The 14,596-nt window shown below is 46.1% G+C and overlaps 1 protein-coding gene across 1 annotated transcript; it reads right to left on the reverse strand.

The window, feature by feature from the left end:
- Nucleotides 1-446: 446 nt before the first annotated feature.
- On the reverse strand, nt 447-14,348 carry LOC129554859 (vomeromodulin-like). Its single transcript, XM_088843628.1, has 12 exons — nt 14,078-14,348; nt 10,809-11,331; nt 10,270-10,371; nt 8,766-8,921; nt 7,765-7,849; nt 7,368-7,425; nt 6,675-6,745; nt 5,024-5,164; nt 4,113-4,235; nt 1,717-1,777; nt 892-971; nt 447-500 (listed from the first exon to the last, which is right to left on the reverse strand). Exons 1-12 carry the CDS (start codon nt 14,346-14,348, stop codon nt 447-449), a joined length of 1,725 nt encoding a protein of 574 aa, XP_088699754.1.
- Nucleotides 14,349-14,596: the final 248 nt, after the last annotated feature.

The following is a 14,596-nucleotide window of genomic DNA, read 5'->3' on the forward strand; positions in this document are numbered from 1 at the left end:
AAGCTAACATTGAGGCAAGTGCTGATTTTATCAGACTCTACACCCTAGTAATTGATTTGGTCCCAGATTCATGGACTTTGGGGGATTAAGTAAAAATTGGAATGTGAGACTTCTGAAATTTGAGCCAACATGGAAGAAATTAATGTTTTCCCAGTCAGATGGCATACTCATTAAACATGTTTATCAAGAATGCAACATTGTAAGGGTGATGGAGATTCTAAACTTCTTTACTGTCTCATATATCTTCTCTAGTTCCACCCCTCTTTCACTGTTTTCCCGGTGGCAAATTTACATAAAAGTTCCATCCTTTTACTGTTTTTCAGAAAGCAAGTTCTCTTTTCAGTTTTCTCTAAGTGTGAGGTCAGATAGATGGGAAGAAGGGGAATCTGAGTCAGGGTGGTAAAGAACGAGAGGCTTCACAGTCATAGGGCGACAGTGTGGATGAATCAGGCGTACGTAGTGGGGATGCGGGGCTCCCCGGTGGCCCAGGGGTAAAGTGCCTGCCTGCCAGTGCAGAAGACATGGGTTCGAACCCTGGCTTGGAAAGATCTGTTGGAGGAGGAAATGGCAACACATTCCAGTATTCTTGCCTGGAAAACCCCATGGACGGAGGAGCTTGGTGGGCTGCAGTCCATGGGGTTGCAAAGAGTTGGACATGACTTGGCGTGCATGCATGCTTTTCCAGTCTCAGGGTTAGAACTCACATGGTAACTAAAGGGACAGTAGGCAATGAATCTGCTTAGGAAAGACTAGGGAGACTGGATGGAGCTGGCGAGGCAGCCCAGACAGACTTTGATGCCAGGGCCCACTGGCCTTATTCGTTACTCTGAAGACTGAAGAGCAGAGTGGACTTCAATGTGTAAGGAAAATGTTGATATTCCTTTCTCTTACCGATTTAAGCACTTGAAGCTTGGCACTGTTTAGAGAATTTGGGATTGCTCCTAGTGGAATATTCCATTGATTTACATTTCCTGAAAAAAAGAAGGCACATCTTATGATGTGAGTTGACAGAATCAATGGCTAGGCTGGGTTGTTTTAGCCACAGTCAACTGGAGAATGTCTCTGAGCAGAGTGTGGCTCTAGGAGAAATCTCTCCCCCGTCCCTTCAACAGAGGGATCTGAGTTAAGACACAGTTTCTCCCAGTCTTTTGTGTGTGTGAGGGTGAGTTCTCAAGGATCCTAGAGCTAACTGGAAATCTGATGAGTATAATTGATACCAAGAGATACGCTGGTATGTCTGCCCTCTTTCTCTTAAGAAACCAGAAAAATTAAGCCTCACTCTTTTGATTTCATTTGCAGTACATCAACCCCTCTAGAGTTCATCATTAATATGCATAGATGGCATTTTGTGTCCTTTCTCTTGATGATCATCAGGGTTATGAACTCATACTCCTAAATTTCTCAAACTCTATTATCTATATGACTAGGCGACGTGGTCCATGTTTCTTTCCTCTAAGTGGCGTAATGCTGTTGTGAAGACACCTAGTGGGCTGGATTTCATTTGGACCGGGAGAAGAGACAGTTTGATTTGGTTTTCATGTTTTGCCATCTCAAAATGCTGCAGTCCTTATCTGATAATAAAAATGTGCTCTTCAGTCCCACAGTGACCAGATGATACTCTGCTTGCTGCTGCCGCACAGGCTGCAGTGTGCTGTCCCGTCCCTACCTATCAGTGACACTAACTTCTCTGGTGTTCATGTTACTAGTTCCACATACCGATGACAGCAGGTAGAAGCCTCTTCAGAACTCCAAGTAGCACGTCTCTTCCTTCATCCTCCTGAAAGAGTTGGGTGGAGTGTTTCTGTTAGTACACCTGCTAGCCTCCCAGCTAGTCCTCACATGGCGGAAAGTGGTCTTGGGTTCCTCTGGACATGTGGACTTTTTTTTTTTCTGGTACTTGACAAGGCTATGTGGGGAGGTGGATCTCAATCTATCCCTCAGGCCTCTAATTCTTTGAGGATTTTCAAAGGCCCTTCAAGTAGGTTTTTGATGCCTTGGGTGGTTCCTTGGCCAGTGTTTATTGGCCTCCTGTCATGTTCCAGACATTGCTGTAGGTACTGAGATACATCTGTGTGCCCTCAGGTCAAATGCTATTTCAGTATTTTGGGAGGATGGACGGTATTTTTTTGGATCTGTTCTGAGTCCTTCCTGGATCTGGTGCTTTCCCTTCTTTTGCATTCCCCTCAAAGGCCTATGATTCCATGCCGCCTACCCTTTGCACAGTCTATTTCCTCTAATTTTGCTCTCCGGTAAACTCCTGCTCCTTCTTCAGGGCTGAGTTCAGGCATCATTTTCTCAGTGAACCCATGGTCTGCCTACCAGTTCATGCTTTCTGCCCTCTGTCTTTTTCATGGTCAGTTGATAGCTATTGCACCAGTGTCTATTCCCTGTCAGGTGGGTAGTTACATGAGGTCAGGGTTCACGCCATCTGTGATCCTTCCCTTGCACAGAGCTTGGCCTAACACATAGCTGCCCAGTACAGATAAGATGAAGCAGCCCGGGCTTACACTGATTCCCAGAGTCTTCCTCTCAGCTGACATCCCCCTGTCTCAGGGCTGACACCTTGGACATAGACATAAGGCTGTTTGCCTCTGGGTTGTGTGCCTCCAGCCAGTGTGTGGTTACTAGACTCTTAATGAGGGGGCTTAATTTATATATGGTTTTAATCTGTCCCTATCCTCCTGCTTAAACTAGAGAGTCACTCCTGGAATCTGGGACCTCACCATTGTTTCATGTTACAGATTTAGGGTCAGTCATGTAGTGATGCTCACTAAATGTTTGTTGAATGAAAGTATAATTATGTGTGTGTGTAAGACCAAATGTCATAAAGGCGGGGATAGTGAGATGCCCTGGTGAGCCAAGGCGTAATTAGAATCCACATCATCTTTTCTTCCTTTCTGTGGACCCCCAAGACTTCCTGGTATATCAGAATCACCCGACACTAAAAGAGCACAGATTCTAGGCCTCCTTTAGGTCACTGACTGAGGTCATTGAATGAGCTTGGGAAGCTGGGTGTTAAGAGCTTCCCAGAGAGAGACTAGGTTTGGAACCTGCAGTCCTGCTCCACGTTGCGTCTGTGATCCAATCTGCATGACTTTTTTTTTTTTTTTTTTCCAGAGTCCTGTTTTACTGAGTGCCTGGCTTGAAAATAATTTCTCACCTCTCATAGATAAATATTTTGAAAAATCAAATTGACTTACAGCCTCAGGGGGTGTCACGCTGTGTATAGCCCTGTCAGGAAAGAAAATAGAAGGAAAAATTATTTTCAAATAACAATTATTAACCAGTTCTAAAGTAGAGTTTAGGTGTTAGCTCAGTTGCTTCTTGAAGTCACTTATAAAATGTTATAATAAATACAGAGGAGAAAGAGCAGATTTAAGGTGCATAACAGCATGTGAGTAAAACTTCCTTCTGATTTCCCTGTAATGATCCAAGTATTTCTCAAAGGCCTTGTCCATTATTCTTTGCATGTGATTTGAATTGGGTTCTTTTTTTTTTTCTTAATTGGACGATAATTGCTTTACAATATTGTGTTGGCTTCTGCCATACAAGAGCATGAATCAGTCATAAGTGTACATACGTCCCCTCCCTCTTGAGCCACACCCACCCTCGCCCCGTCCCACCCCTCTAGGCTGTCACAGAGCACCGGGCTGAGCTCCCTGTGCCTGTGCAGTAGTTTCTGAATTGGTTTCTTGATACCGCCTCCTGTGCTGATGCACGGCAAGAGGAGTTTGCAGTTATAGACCATACCTCTCAATCCTGATGGTTGTTTTGATATTGCTGTTTGAAATCTCACTTGCATGGGAGATGATGACATTCTGCATGAATATAAAACAAACGTAAGTTGAAAAATACCTTCATCAGGCTACTCAGCAAACGTGTCATGTGATATGACCAACAAGGTGACAGGTGAGGCCTGGAGTGGAGACGACCAGGTCTTCGGAGACAACCTATCAGCCTGGTTGGTCTCCTCCTCCTAGGGACACCCAGACACTCTGACCCCCAGAGTTTTGCTACTAGTTCCCCCTGCAGAGCACGCTCCTTTCCACGGGACCTCTGCTGCTGCTCGTTCCTCCCCACAGCTCGTTCCCGACTTGTTACTCAGCACTCACCGTCTGCCCCGTGGCTATCTTCTCACCATTGTTTGCCACAGCGACCCAGTAGGTGGCGTTGATTTTGTTGTTTGGCAGGTGGTTGTAAATGATTTTGGTGATCGCCCCGTCCAGGTTGTTTATCTGTGGTAAAGAAGTCATCGTTTATAGAGTGTGGAGAAGGAAGAAGGGCTGCAGGATGTTGCATGGTGAGATAGCCATGCATTGATCGATTCCATTATTCAGATATGTATGGATCCTGTGGTATGCATTGGTCACCTTGCTGGGTGCTGCCACAGCTGATATGACCACACAGACACCATCTCATTCCAGACATCTCCCTTTATCTCATTTCCTTTCTCGAAAAGACAGTGGGGCCCATGACACAGAAACACGTTTCTATTACTCCTCATCCAGTTTAGAGCCCATTTCTTTCTGTGCTCTTGTAGCAGATAGCTCTGCACTTGATGGTTTTGGGGAGACTCTGTTAAGGAAGCATTGAAATAGAGCCTGGCTTAGAGAGTACTGAAGATTATGATTTTGTTGTAACTACCTGCCTTCTACCACTTTCTGGGCACGAAGCAAGTGAATACCTCCTATGTAGATAAACCCACTCCCTTGCACATGCTGTGAGTGTTGGTTAAGTTGCTTTCCTCACTTTGGTCACCTCTAAAATGGGGAGAAGCAGCTCTGCCTCCCAGAGCTCCGGCTCCCCCTGTGCCCCTGCTGTCTCTTTTCCCCTAGTGCATTATATACAAGACCCAATTAGACGACCATTAATGGAAAATGTGTATCCCATAGCATTTCCTCATCTTTATCTCTGGAAGAACATTCCAGAACCCACTTGGGATTTCTACCTTCTCACACTTAGAGGTTGATAGGCTAGACTTAAGTAAAGAGGAGGGTGGAAGGGCCATGTGGATGAGGCTCACCTTGACAGAGCTCTCCTTGGCACTTTTAGTGACGATCTCCCTGAGCATCATTCGGGACAAAATCACGGCAGTGTTGACATTTTTAGGGTCTGGAGGAAGGCGCCTTCCAGGCACAGGGGATTTATTTTGATTAAAGTAGGCCTAGAGAGAGAACAAGAGAAACATCCCTGTTATCATGTGAGACTGCCATCAATTTCAGGGTCTTCGAAGGCCCGTCTGTGATGCTGAGGAGTGAGGTGGCCCCATGTGAGGCCCACAGTGGACGAGCATGAAGACAAAGCACAATTGACCTCCCTGCCCCCTTGTTGCGGGACTGTAGGGGAGTCGTGCAAGAGAGGAGCCCCTTAGGGAGGAGGAAGCACTGCCGTCTCCAGCTGATTAGCCCTGAAACAGTGCTCCTCGGTCCCCCAGACCTCCGATTTTCCAAGAGAAGCTACATGTCTTCATTTCCCAGTGAATTCCTCCATTTAAATGTTGCCTCAGGTAATATGTGTGTGTGTATGCATGTTTGTGGAGACGGCAATGGCACCCCACTCCAGTACTCTTGCCTGGAAAATCCCATGGACGGAGGAGCCTGGTAGGCTGCAGTCCATGGGGTCGCTACGAGTCGGACATGACTGAGCGACTTCACTTTCACTTTTCACTTTCATGCATTAGAGAAGGAAATGGCAACCCACTCCAGTGTTCTTGCCTGGAGGATCCCAGGAATGGCGGAGCCTGGTGGACTGCCATCTATGGGGTTGCTCAGAGTCGGACATGACTGAAGCGACTTAGCAGCAGCAGCAGCATGCATGTTTGTACCTAACTCACAGTTCCCCCCATCTTACAATGACTATCTTGTCAAGTACACTCAAGGCTCATCTTATCTATGGGATTCTGGCCTCCTTTGAATGATTCCTCTTCCTCTCACATATATTGTGTCCTCTGTTTATAAAATGCAAACTGCACATGGCAGGAAATTTGACAAGTCCAGAGAAGTATGAAGAAGGGAAAAGAGATTTTGAGTGGATATCACTAATATTTCACCTTATTTTCTTTCTTTGCCTGTACATAATATCACTTGTACTTTGCTTTAAAAAATTAACCGTACTTTCATACTTTGTAAACATTTCTAATAATCTCATAGTTAGCTTAGTTATTTCCTTCTAGTTCATTTCCAGTTTTTTTTTCCCTCTTGTCATTAATACTTGTATTTCTTTGTGCTTAAATATATCTGCACCTGGGATGTCTATACAGATGGATTCCCACGAGTAAAGTGGGCCCCAAACCTTGCTTTTCTTCAGTACTCCTCATGGCCTGGTTTTCCATTTCCTGGGTGGTTGAGAGGGTAGGTGGGAGAGTCTACACTTTTTCTTTCCTTAAATATACTCTGTTGAATGTCTAACTGCTGCTGGGTACATCCTACTGGTCAAGAAAAAGTTGTCATCATTGGGTATGCATCTCAGGCTCTGTGCATTAGAAGTACGTGGTAGGGAAAACATGGCTGGCCCCTGTAGCAGGCACTCAGCTGTTATGGTCGAAGCCTGGAGATCGCCCCAGGGTGAAGATCTGGGGATCAGAGGAGGGAGTCATGATTTGGAGTTTATTTGGTGAGTTCAGGGATGTCTCCAGCCCGCTTACAGAACCCATCATAAGCACAAAGAACACTTACACAGTAGAGGATTGAAAGACCTTCTGCAGAAATCCTGGAACTTTTAACTTGGTACTTGAACAAGCCAGTAGCTGCAGGTGAGAGCAAAAGAGAGCTTGTAGAGACACTTGCAGTCCCCTGGAAGTTGTGCCCTGGACGTCTCCCTCTCCCTAGGTCCTAGGCAGAAACCTGCTGCCTCACTAGCTTTTCCATGTGTGTCTAGGAGGAGACTATAGAGGGGAAGGTGATGTGACAACACAACTAAAAGAGTCTTGCTGCCCAGGCCCCGTATTTCGTCTGCTCTGGGTCATGGGAAATGTCAACAGGCTCCTGCTTGGACTGTCTTGGCAACTGCCATCCTACTGCGTCCTGTTATCTTGGTCTCCTGGATGTCAGGAGACGTGAGAGGGATTTTCCGCTTCCCAGCCTCCTTGGTGTGAGGGTGCTCCTTGCTCAGACTCACACCCCTGGGACTGGGGAGCTTCCAGAGACTCCAGAGGGGCTTTGTGTCCTGCTGTGTCCTGGAGAATGGGTCACTGTGGTTCAGCGAAGCTGCTGCTGAGTTGCCACATCTTCAGGCTGGGTGCTTGGGGATGCAGCTTACAGCTCCATCCTCTCCTATCACCTATAGGATCCCAAAGGAGCCTGGGCCACCTCCCCGCATTGACCTGGTCAGCCCTCGGGGGAGGGTGGGGGTCTGGTGTTTGTACTCACAGTTCTTGCATTCGTTGACATCACTGAGCTCAATGCCACATGATTTTGATCCTTCAATCTGTTAAAGGGCCCATCTGTTAGCTTTGCCAAGGGAGTGCAGCAGTCCTGTCCTCCTGTCCCCTTCCCTCAGTCCTCCTCTTCTCCCTGTCCTGTTTCCTGCTTTCCTTTTTGCCAGAACTCATCCTCCCCTACCCCTGCCCCAACCTGGAACATTATCCTATCCAATTACTGGGGTATTTTGGGCTGGGGGTGGGGGAGGGGATGCTTCCGTAGAAACGGGACCCTTGAGGCCTGATGTCCCTCCAGCACCACACTGTATCTGAGGTAAGGGCCTCTTCCTGTGTCCCCCAGCAACATAGAACTCTGAGGCAGTGCCCTCCCCTGTCCCATGACTTACTTTCTCGTTCATAGTTACTGTCAGCAATTGAGAAATGGTATCATCCAAGGGCAGAGGCAGAGGCAGAGGCAAAACACCTGTGACCCTGGGGAAGATACATGTGGAGAACATGTATCACACGTGTATACCTGTGTGATCCTTAACATTTCTGGTTTTGCCCAAACATCCATTGATGAATCAATGGCAGTGATGTCCTGCTATTTAATTTGTTCCCTAAGCCCTTTTATCTTCAGCTTTAGTCACTCAGGAAAATGGAAGGATACCTGAGAAAACTACCAAAACCAGAGAGCTGACCCATCAATCTCACATGGAGGAATTTATCCTTCAGATACCACAACCCTGGTAAACAGACTTGTCTGGGACCTTATTCACCAGTTGAGTACAAAAGTTAGTAGCTGGGAAGAAGGCAACTATTCCTTGATAAGGATCTGTTAAGTAAGTGATAGTGTATCTTCATAATGGAGTACTAGGCAGCCATAAAATATGAAGAAGCGATTTATCTTCTGATGTGACCAATTCGAAGCAATTTTTAAAAATATCAACAGAGACCAGAAAAGTGTATATAATAAACCAGCCCGTTTCTCTGTGTGTATACATACACACGTTGCATATGCAAATAATATCTCTGAAAGCCAGTGAAAAGATTGGGTCCATTGGTTGCTTCCAGGAAGGATAATTAGCTGGTGTATATGGGTGGGAGGGAGAATTGCACTGTATGGCTTTTTGAATCATTTGAATTTTCATCTAGGTGAATGGATTGCTTATGCAGGAAAACAGAACTGAGTACGAAAGTATGCTTAGCAAAGAGAACACAGGCAGAGAGAAGGCTGTGCTCAGACCCAGTGGGCCATTTGCAAGCAGAGGCCCTTCTGTGGGCCTCCTCTATGGATGGTTCAAACCACTGGGTTGGCTGAGCTGGTCTGTAAGCATGGTACCAGCAAGGATATTCTGACATAATAGGCTGCTTGATCCAGAAAATGAGAAAAAATGGTCTCACGTACACGTCAGCTATCTGCAGGTTGACTTTCTTGACTTCGATGTTCTTTCCCTGGACTAGGAGGCTGACACATTGCGTGTTGTTGGTGGAAATTCCGATTTGCAGAGTTACATCTGCATGCACTTGAAATCCCAGTATGCTGACTACAGGTCCTGCTAGGCTGTGGAGAACAAGATGCAAGTGAACCCAGGTCCCATTGCAAGATGTCACTCAGCCAAAGCAATAGGCATTTTGGGAATCACCAGGTTATTTGAGTGAGGGTAAGTTTGGTGCTTTCCAATAAGTATGCCCCGTGGTTGGCCAGTCTCCTGTACATAGAATTCAGAGCTTGGCTCAAAGGAGGTATTCAATAAACATTGTCAAAATCACCCTCCTAACCAGTCTTCAAGGGTCTTTTCTTGTTGGGTGGCACCAGTCTGGCTTGTAACAAGATGCCCATTACAAGTTCACTTTTGTGCCAGCACTCCAAGCTGTCCATTGTGTGGGTGATCACATAGGAAAAGCCCACCATTTACCAGAGCCTGGTCTTCTTTGAGTCATATATTTTGGAGAAGATAGATGGTTCTCCCTGACACTAACTAGTGGTCACAGATACGGACTCTGGAAACAGAACACCTGGGCTCAAATCCAGTCACTGCCATCGTTTGGTTGAGGGACTTTGAGCAAGGTTTATAACTGGTTTTGCTAGTTTAAACTGGTTTTCTAATCTAGAAACAGGACTGCTTTCCTGATGAGGTTGTCACGAGGCCTCATGACTTCAGAGTGCCTCAGTTAAGGGCCTGGCTGGAGCTCAATCAGTGATAGGTATCAGGCATATGAATGTATTAGTTCAAGAAGTCTCCTCCCCAGCGTGGATTCCCTTTCCACTCTCTCACATCTTCCTGGGTGCCCTGGGCCTCCTCTGTTAACCTGTCCCTCCCCTAAGTGAGTTGACATCCACTGAAGACAGGGACCGCCTGCCTTTAGTCTTCCCTCTGCCCAGCACAGCATCTGGTACAGAGTAGCAGTTATTAACTACTCATTAGGTGGATGAGTGAATATGTGTATGCATGCGTGTTTAAATCTCTCGTTTCCTGAGGACATTTTAATCATCTCTGTTTCCCCTCAACTTCCTATCACAGTGTTTGTAGAGTGAGCTGACTCTCCTTGGGGAGTCAAGATTATTTGGAAGGCATATTTCCCCTAAGACCAGTGTACATGTTGATATGAAATGAGTTCTCCATGGTTTCTCTCTTCATTGCTCATCTATCAAATTATGCAGATTTCACATGGAGATCTGGATTTCTGGCTTTTTTTTTAGTACTGTTTGAGAGTGGGGCTCCATGGTGTTTTGTTGCCACCTTGCTTCTCGGGGCTGGAGGAGAGAGGCAGCTGGGCCTGGTGCCCCTTTTGCTCCATCCTCAACCATCCTGCCTTATTCTTTGTTGTCTCTGCTTGGCTCTTGGACACTAGATCTTAAGTCACTAGTCCAGGCTGTTCCCAGTTGACTGATTTGGAAATAGGCTCACCCTTTTCCACCTATGAAGGCAGTAGTCACGGCGTGGACAAGGATCTCGTTGCCTGTCATGGTTGACGTCATGTTCTCCACAGTCACTTTTTCAACCTCTAATCTGTAAAGTGACAGCATCAAGTAGAAGTTTCAGTCCTGGCTCAAGGAATCAGTCTGGGTAACAAGAGAAACACCTTTGAAGCAGGCAGTTAACAACCTGCCCACCCATCTATCTCTGGGACTCTCCAGCCCCCTTATCCACTTGGTTCTTTCTTTCCTCCTTCCTTTTTTTTTTTAAACAATACAATAGCTCTGGCTCTTGGGGGCAGTTCCACAGATACCACTGCCACTCTCAAAAAAAAGGTGGCCCAGTTCTTTAAGGGCAAGAAATCTTGATCATATTTCCCCCTGAAAGGATAGCCTTTCAGCACTGAGTTAAAATATTGCTTCATGAAAATGTGGTTGCCCTTTTCCATGGGCTCATTGGGAGCTGAACATCAGTATCTCCAAACAGTAGCTTTCGTCTGTGCCAGACATTAGGGTCAAGGAAGCACTTACCCTAACAAGAGATCTGCCAAGTCGATATCTCCCAGCGGGCCTGTGAGCTCACTGTGGACGTCTTTTGGCACCACACTGTTCAGTATGCCCTCAGTGGTTTCTTTGAGTTTGTCGCCAGTCAAGAGACCAGTGCTGTCGACGAGATCTTTGACAGCATTCTCTCCACCAAGGAGTGGCAGGCTGCCCAGAGCCTCCTGGCCAAGGCCACTGACAGCACCAGTGGCTTCTGAGGGCAATGACTGGGGTTGCTTTGGGGACTCGTTGCTGCTCCCCTTTCCCAGAATATCACCAAGGCCACCACCTCCAAGGATGTTGAGGGCTGCGGTCCCCTTGCCAAGGATACCACCAAGGCCGCCACCGAGGCCACCACCTCCAAGGATATCGAGGGATGAAGTAAGATCTAACACAGACAGCAGGTCAGAGTTGGACACTGTGGATATCACTTCTCCCAACACACCGGCCAGATTTATCTCCTCGCACTTCAGCATGTTCTCTATCTTCGGGGTCAGGGTGGCATTCAGATCTGAAAAAGGTTGAGAGACATGATCCTGCTGCTAGCGGCCCAGCCGGTTCAGCCAGAGGAAGCTTTCCAGCTGGAGAGCCAGCACCATTGAGTTGTGGGACCTATAGGCACTGAATATCATGCCTCCCTAAAATACCAATCCCTGCCACTGCCCCCCACAAGGACAGCCTGGTGTTCCAGAAACATACCTGTGCCCTCTTAGGAGTTAGCTTCTACTAGCACCTACCTGAGACCAACCTGGTTTTGAGTATGTTACTCTAAAGCACTTTGAGCCTGGCATGAAAGGACCTAGTTTAGCTTTTGAGCCTAAACTATAACCCAGAGTATATACATATAGTCTAGGTTCTGCTCCTTGAAGGTCAAGTGGCCTGGGGCAGGCTCTTCTCTTTTCTGAGGCCCAGTTTTGCCTCAGGGGTGTCTTGTCCAGGGGTATATGATGGAACCTGCAGCATGAATCACTGGGGGCAGGCCAAGTGAGTGATCACTGATTTTTAAGTGCTGTGTAGGGCAGGATGTGGCTAGGGAGGTGATGGAGCTGACTGATCTAGATCTCCTGTTCTCCTTCTTGTGGTTCTGTACCTCATGCCAATCAGAATGGCCATCATCAAAAAGTCTACATTTATAAATGTAGACTTTTACATTTAATAGTAAATGCTGGAGAGGGTGTAGAGAAAAAGGAATCCTACTCCACTGTTGGTGGGAATGTAAATTGATGCAGCCATTGTGGAGAGCAGTATCGAGTTTCTTTAAGAATCTAAAAATAGAGTTACCATTTCACCCATCAGTTCTACTCCTGGGCATATATCCAGAAAAGACAGAAACACTAATTTAAAAAGATACATGCTGGGACTTCGCTTGTGGTCCAGTGGCTAAGACTCCCCACTCCCAATGCAGGGGCCCCAGGTTTGATCCTTGGTTGGGGAACTAAATCCCACATGCTGCAACTAAGAGGTCACATGCAACAACTAAGAGGTCACATGCTGCAACTAAAGATTCTGCATGGTGCAATGAAGATGGAAGATCCTGTGTACCACAGCTAGGACCTGGCACAAGCAAATAAATAAGCAATAGAAATTAAAACAAGCAAGCAAACGAAAAACCAGAAAGACACATGCACCCCAATGTTCACAGCAGCAATATTTATAATAGTTAAGACATGGAAGTAACCCTAATGTCCATTGACAGATGAATAGATAAAGAAGATGTGGTACACACACACACACACACACACACACAATGGAATCTTAGCCATAAAAAAGAATGAAATAATGCCACTTGCAGCAACAGAGATGGACCTAGAGATTATCAAGCTACCTGAAGTAAGACAAAAACAAATGCATGGTATCACTTATATGTGGAATCTAAAAAAATGATGCAAGTGAACATATTTAATATTTACAAAAAAGAACTGGACTCACAGACTTAGAAAACAAACTTATGGTTATCAAGTGGGTGGGGGAAAGGATAAACAACAAGGAGTTGTATACAACAGGGAACTATGTTCAATATCTTATGAAAGTGAAAGTCTCTCAGTCATGTCCGACTCTTTGCAACCGCATGGACTATACAGTCCAGGGAATTCTTCAGGCCAGAATACTGGAGTGGGTAGCTGTTTCTTTCTCCAGGGGATCTTTCCAACCCAGAGATTGAACCCAGGTCTCCTGCATTGTGGGCAGATTCTTTACCATCTGAGCCACCAGGGAAGCCAATATCTTATGATAAACCATAATAGAAAAAATATGAAAAAAATATATAAGAAACGGAATCATTTTTCTGTATACCTGAAACATTGTATCAACTATACTGCAATTTTTTTAAAAAAGGAAATCAACTGCATGAATCATGGAGGATTCATTGGGTACAATACTGCAGCGAAAATGAACAGACCAGAATTTGTCATTACAGCACAGATGAACTATCTCAGAAACGTAAGTTTGAGAGACAGTGCAAGCAGGTCACCTTTAGAAAACTTTATAGCATTTAGTGCAAATTTTTATCTTGAGAAGGAATATCCACATGTCATAAAATATAAAGAAATGGCAGGAGGAAAATAATCAGGCCAGAGGCCTCCTCAGGAGAGGAGATAGAGGGAGGGTGGAGCAGTGCACCCCCAGTAGCAGCCTGGGGGTCTTCAGTCCTATGGCCCGTTTTATTCCTCAGTCTCAGTGGTGGGTACAAGGGTGTTGCTGTTGTTTGGTCACTGTCTTGTCTGACTCTTTTGAGGCCCCATAGAATGTAACCATGGCAGACTTCTCTGTCCATGGGATTTCCAACTCAAGAATACTAGAGTGAGTTGCTGTTTCCTTCTCCAGGGGATCTTCCTGACCCAGGGATCAAACCCAAATCTCCTGGATTGGCTGGTGGATTCTTTACCACTAAGCTACCAGGGAAGCCCCCACAAGGGTGTTAATTCTATATTCATATCTTTTAAGTTTTTTTTTTTTTAATGTATGACAGTGAAATTAACAGCCTCTACCACCAAGTCACTGTTTGATGGGTTACAACTGTCACGTGTACCACTGTCTGAACTTCCCTCTGGCCCACGGCGGTACTGCTGCACCAGAATGTCTGTGAGTGGGGTCCAGGCAGCTGTTTTGGTAATAAGCTCCAGAGGTGATGCTGCTATCACCTCTTCTTTCAGAACCACCTGTCCAGAAGGTGTAACTTGCCTTTGGGTTTGGAGATGAAAAACATGTGTGGAGGGTTAGAAAGTCAAACTTGTGCAGGTAAAACGAATCTTACTTACAGTCACTGAGTTTGCTGCTAGACACAAGGTATTTGGCCACGGGTGAACATCTGGCTCCTGAGGTCCCAGTTGCACGTCTTAGAGGTGGAGAGCCTTTTCTGATTGAGGAAATTCTGGGGACTTGTGGGTCAGGCACACTGATCGGGAAATGAACGGGGAGCCCTGGGGTTATTTTGTCAGGAAGAGCTTCCAGCTGTGAAGGTGCGGTTGATAGGTCAAGCGCTCCTGCCTGGATGGCTAGCATGATGGTCAAGGTCCACAGGATCAGCATCTTGTGGCCGATATCTGCAAAGGAGGGCTTCGTCAGACACCACATTCCCAGTGGACCACAGGGCTGCCAGTATATTTGTATTGGTTGTGGACATGCCAGGTTCCTAGCTCTTGTAGGAAGGTGCCACTCACGTAGTCAATATTCTAATCAGTATACCATATTCCAGGGACAGCGTTTCAGCCCATGACAGTCAATATCTTGAGGAAAGGCCCCTTTTTCTACAGCTTCTTTAACTTTGCGCAGAGGTG

Source organism: Moschus berezovskii, chromosome 15, assembly GCF_049115385.1.
Source record: "Moschus berezovskii isolate FMDL1 chromosome 15, NW_MosBer_1.0, whole genome shotgun sequence".
Taxonomy (NCBI): Eukaryota; Metazoa; Chordata; class Mammalia; order Artiodactyla; family Moschidae; genus Moschus; species Moschus berezovskii.

Excerpts from the sequence above, each read along its gene's own strand:
- LOC129554859 (XM_088843628.1), bottom strand. The coding sequence starts at position 14,348 with ATGCTGATCCTGTGGACCTTGACCATCATGCTAGCCATCCAGGCAGGA. Across the intron at positions 7,426-7,764 it reads CAGTAACTATGAACGAGAAA|ATTGAAGGATCAAAATCATG; the intron begins GTAAGTCATGGG and ends GCCCTTTAACAG. Across the intron at positions 4,236-5,023 it reads CCAAGGAGAGCTCTGTCAAG|ATAAACAACCTGGACGGGGC; the intron begins GTGAGCCTCATC and ends TCTTTACCACAG.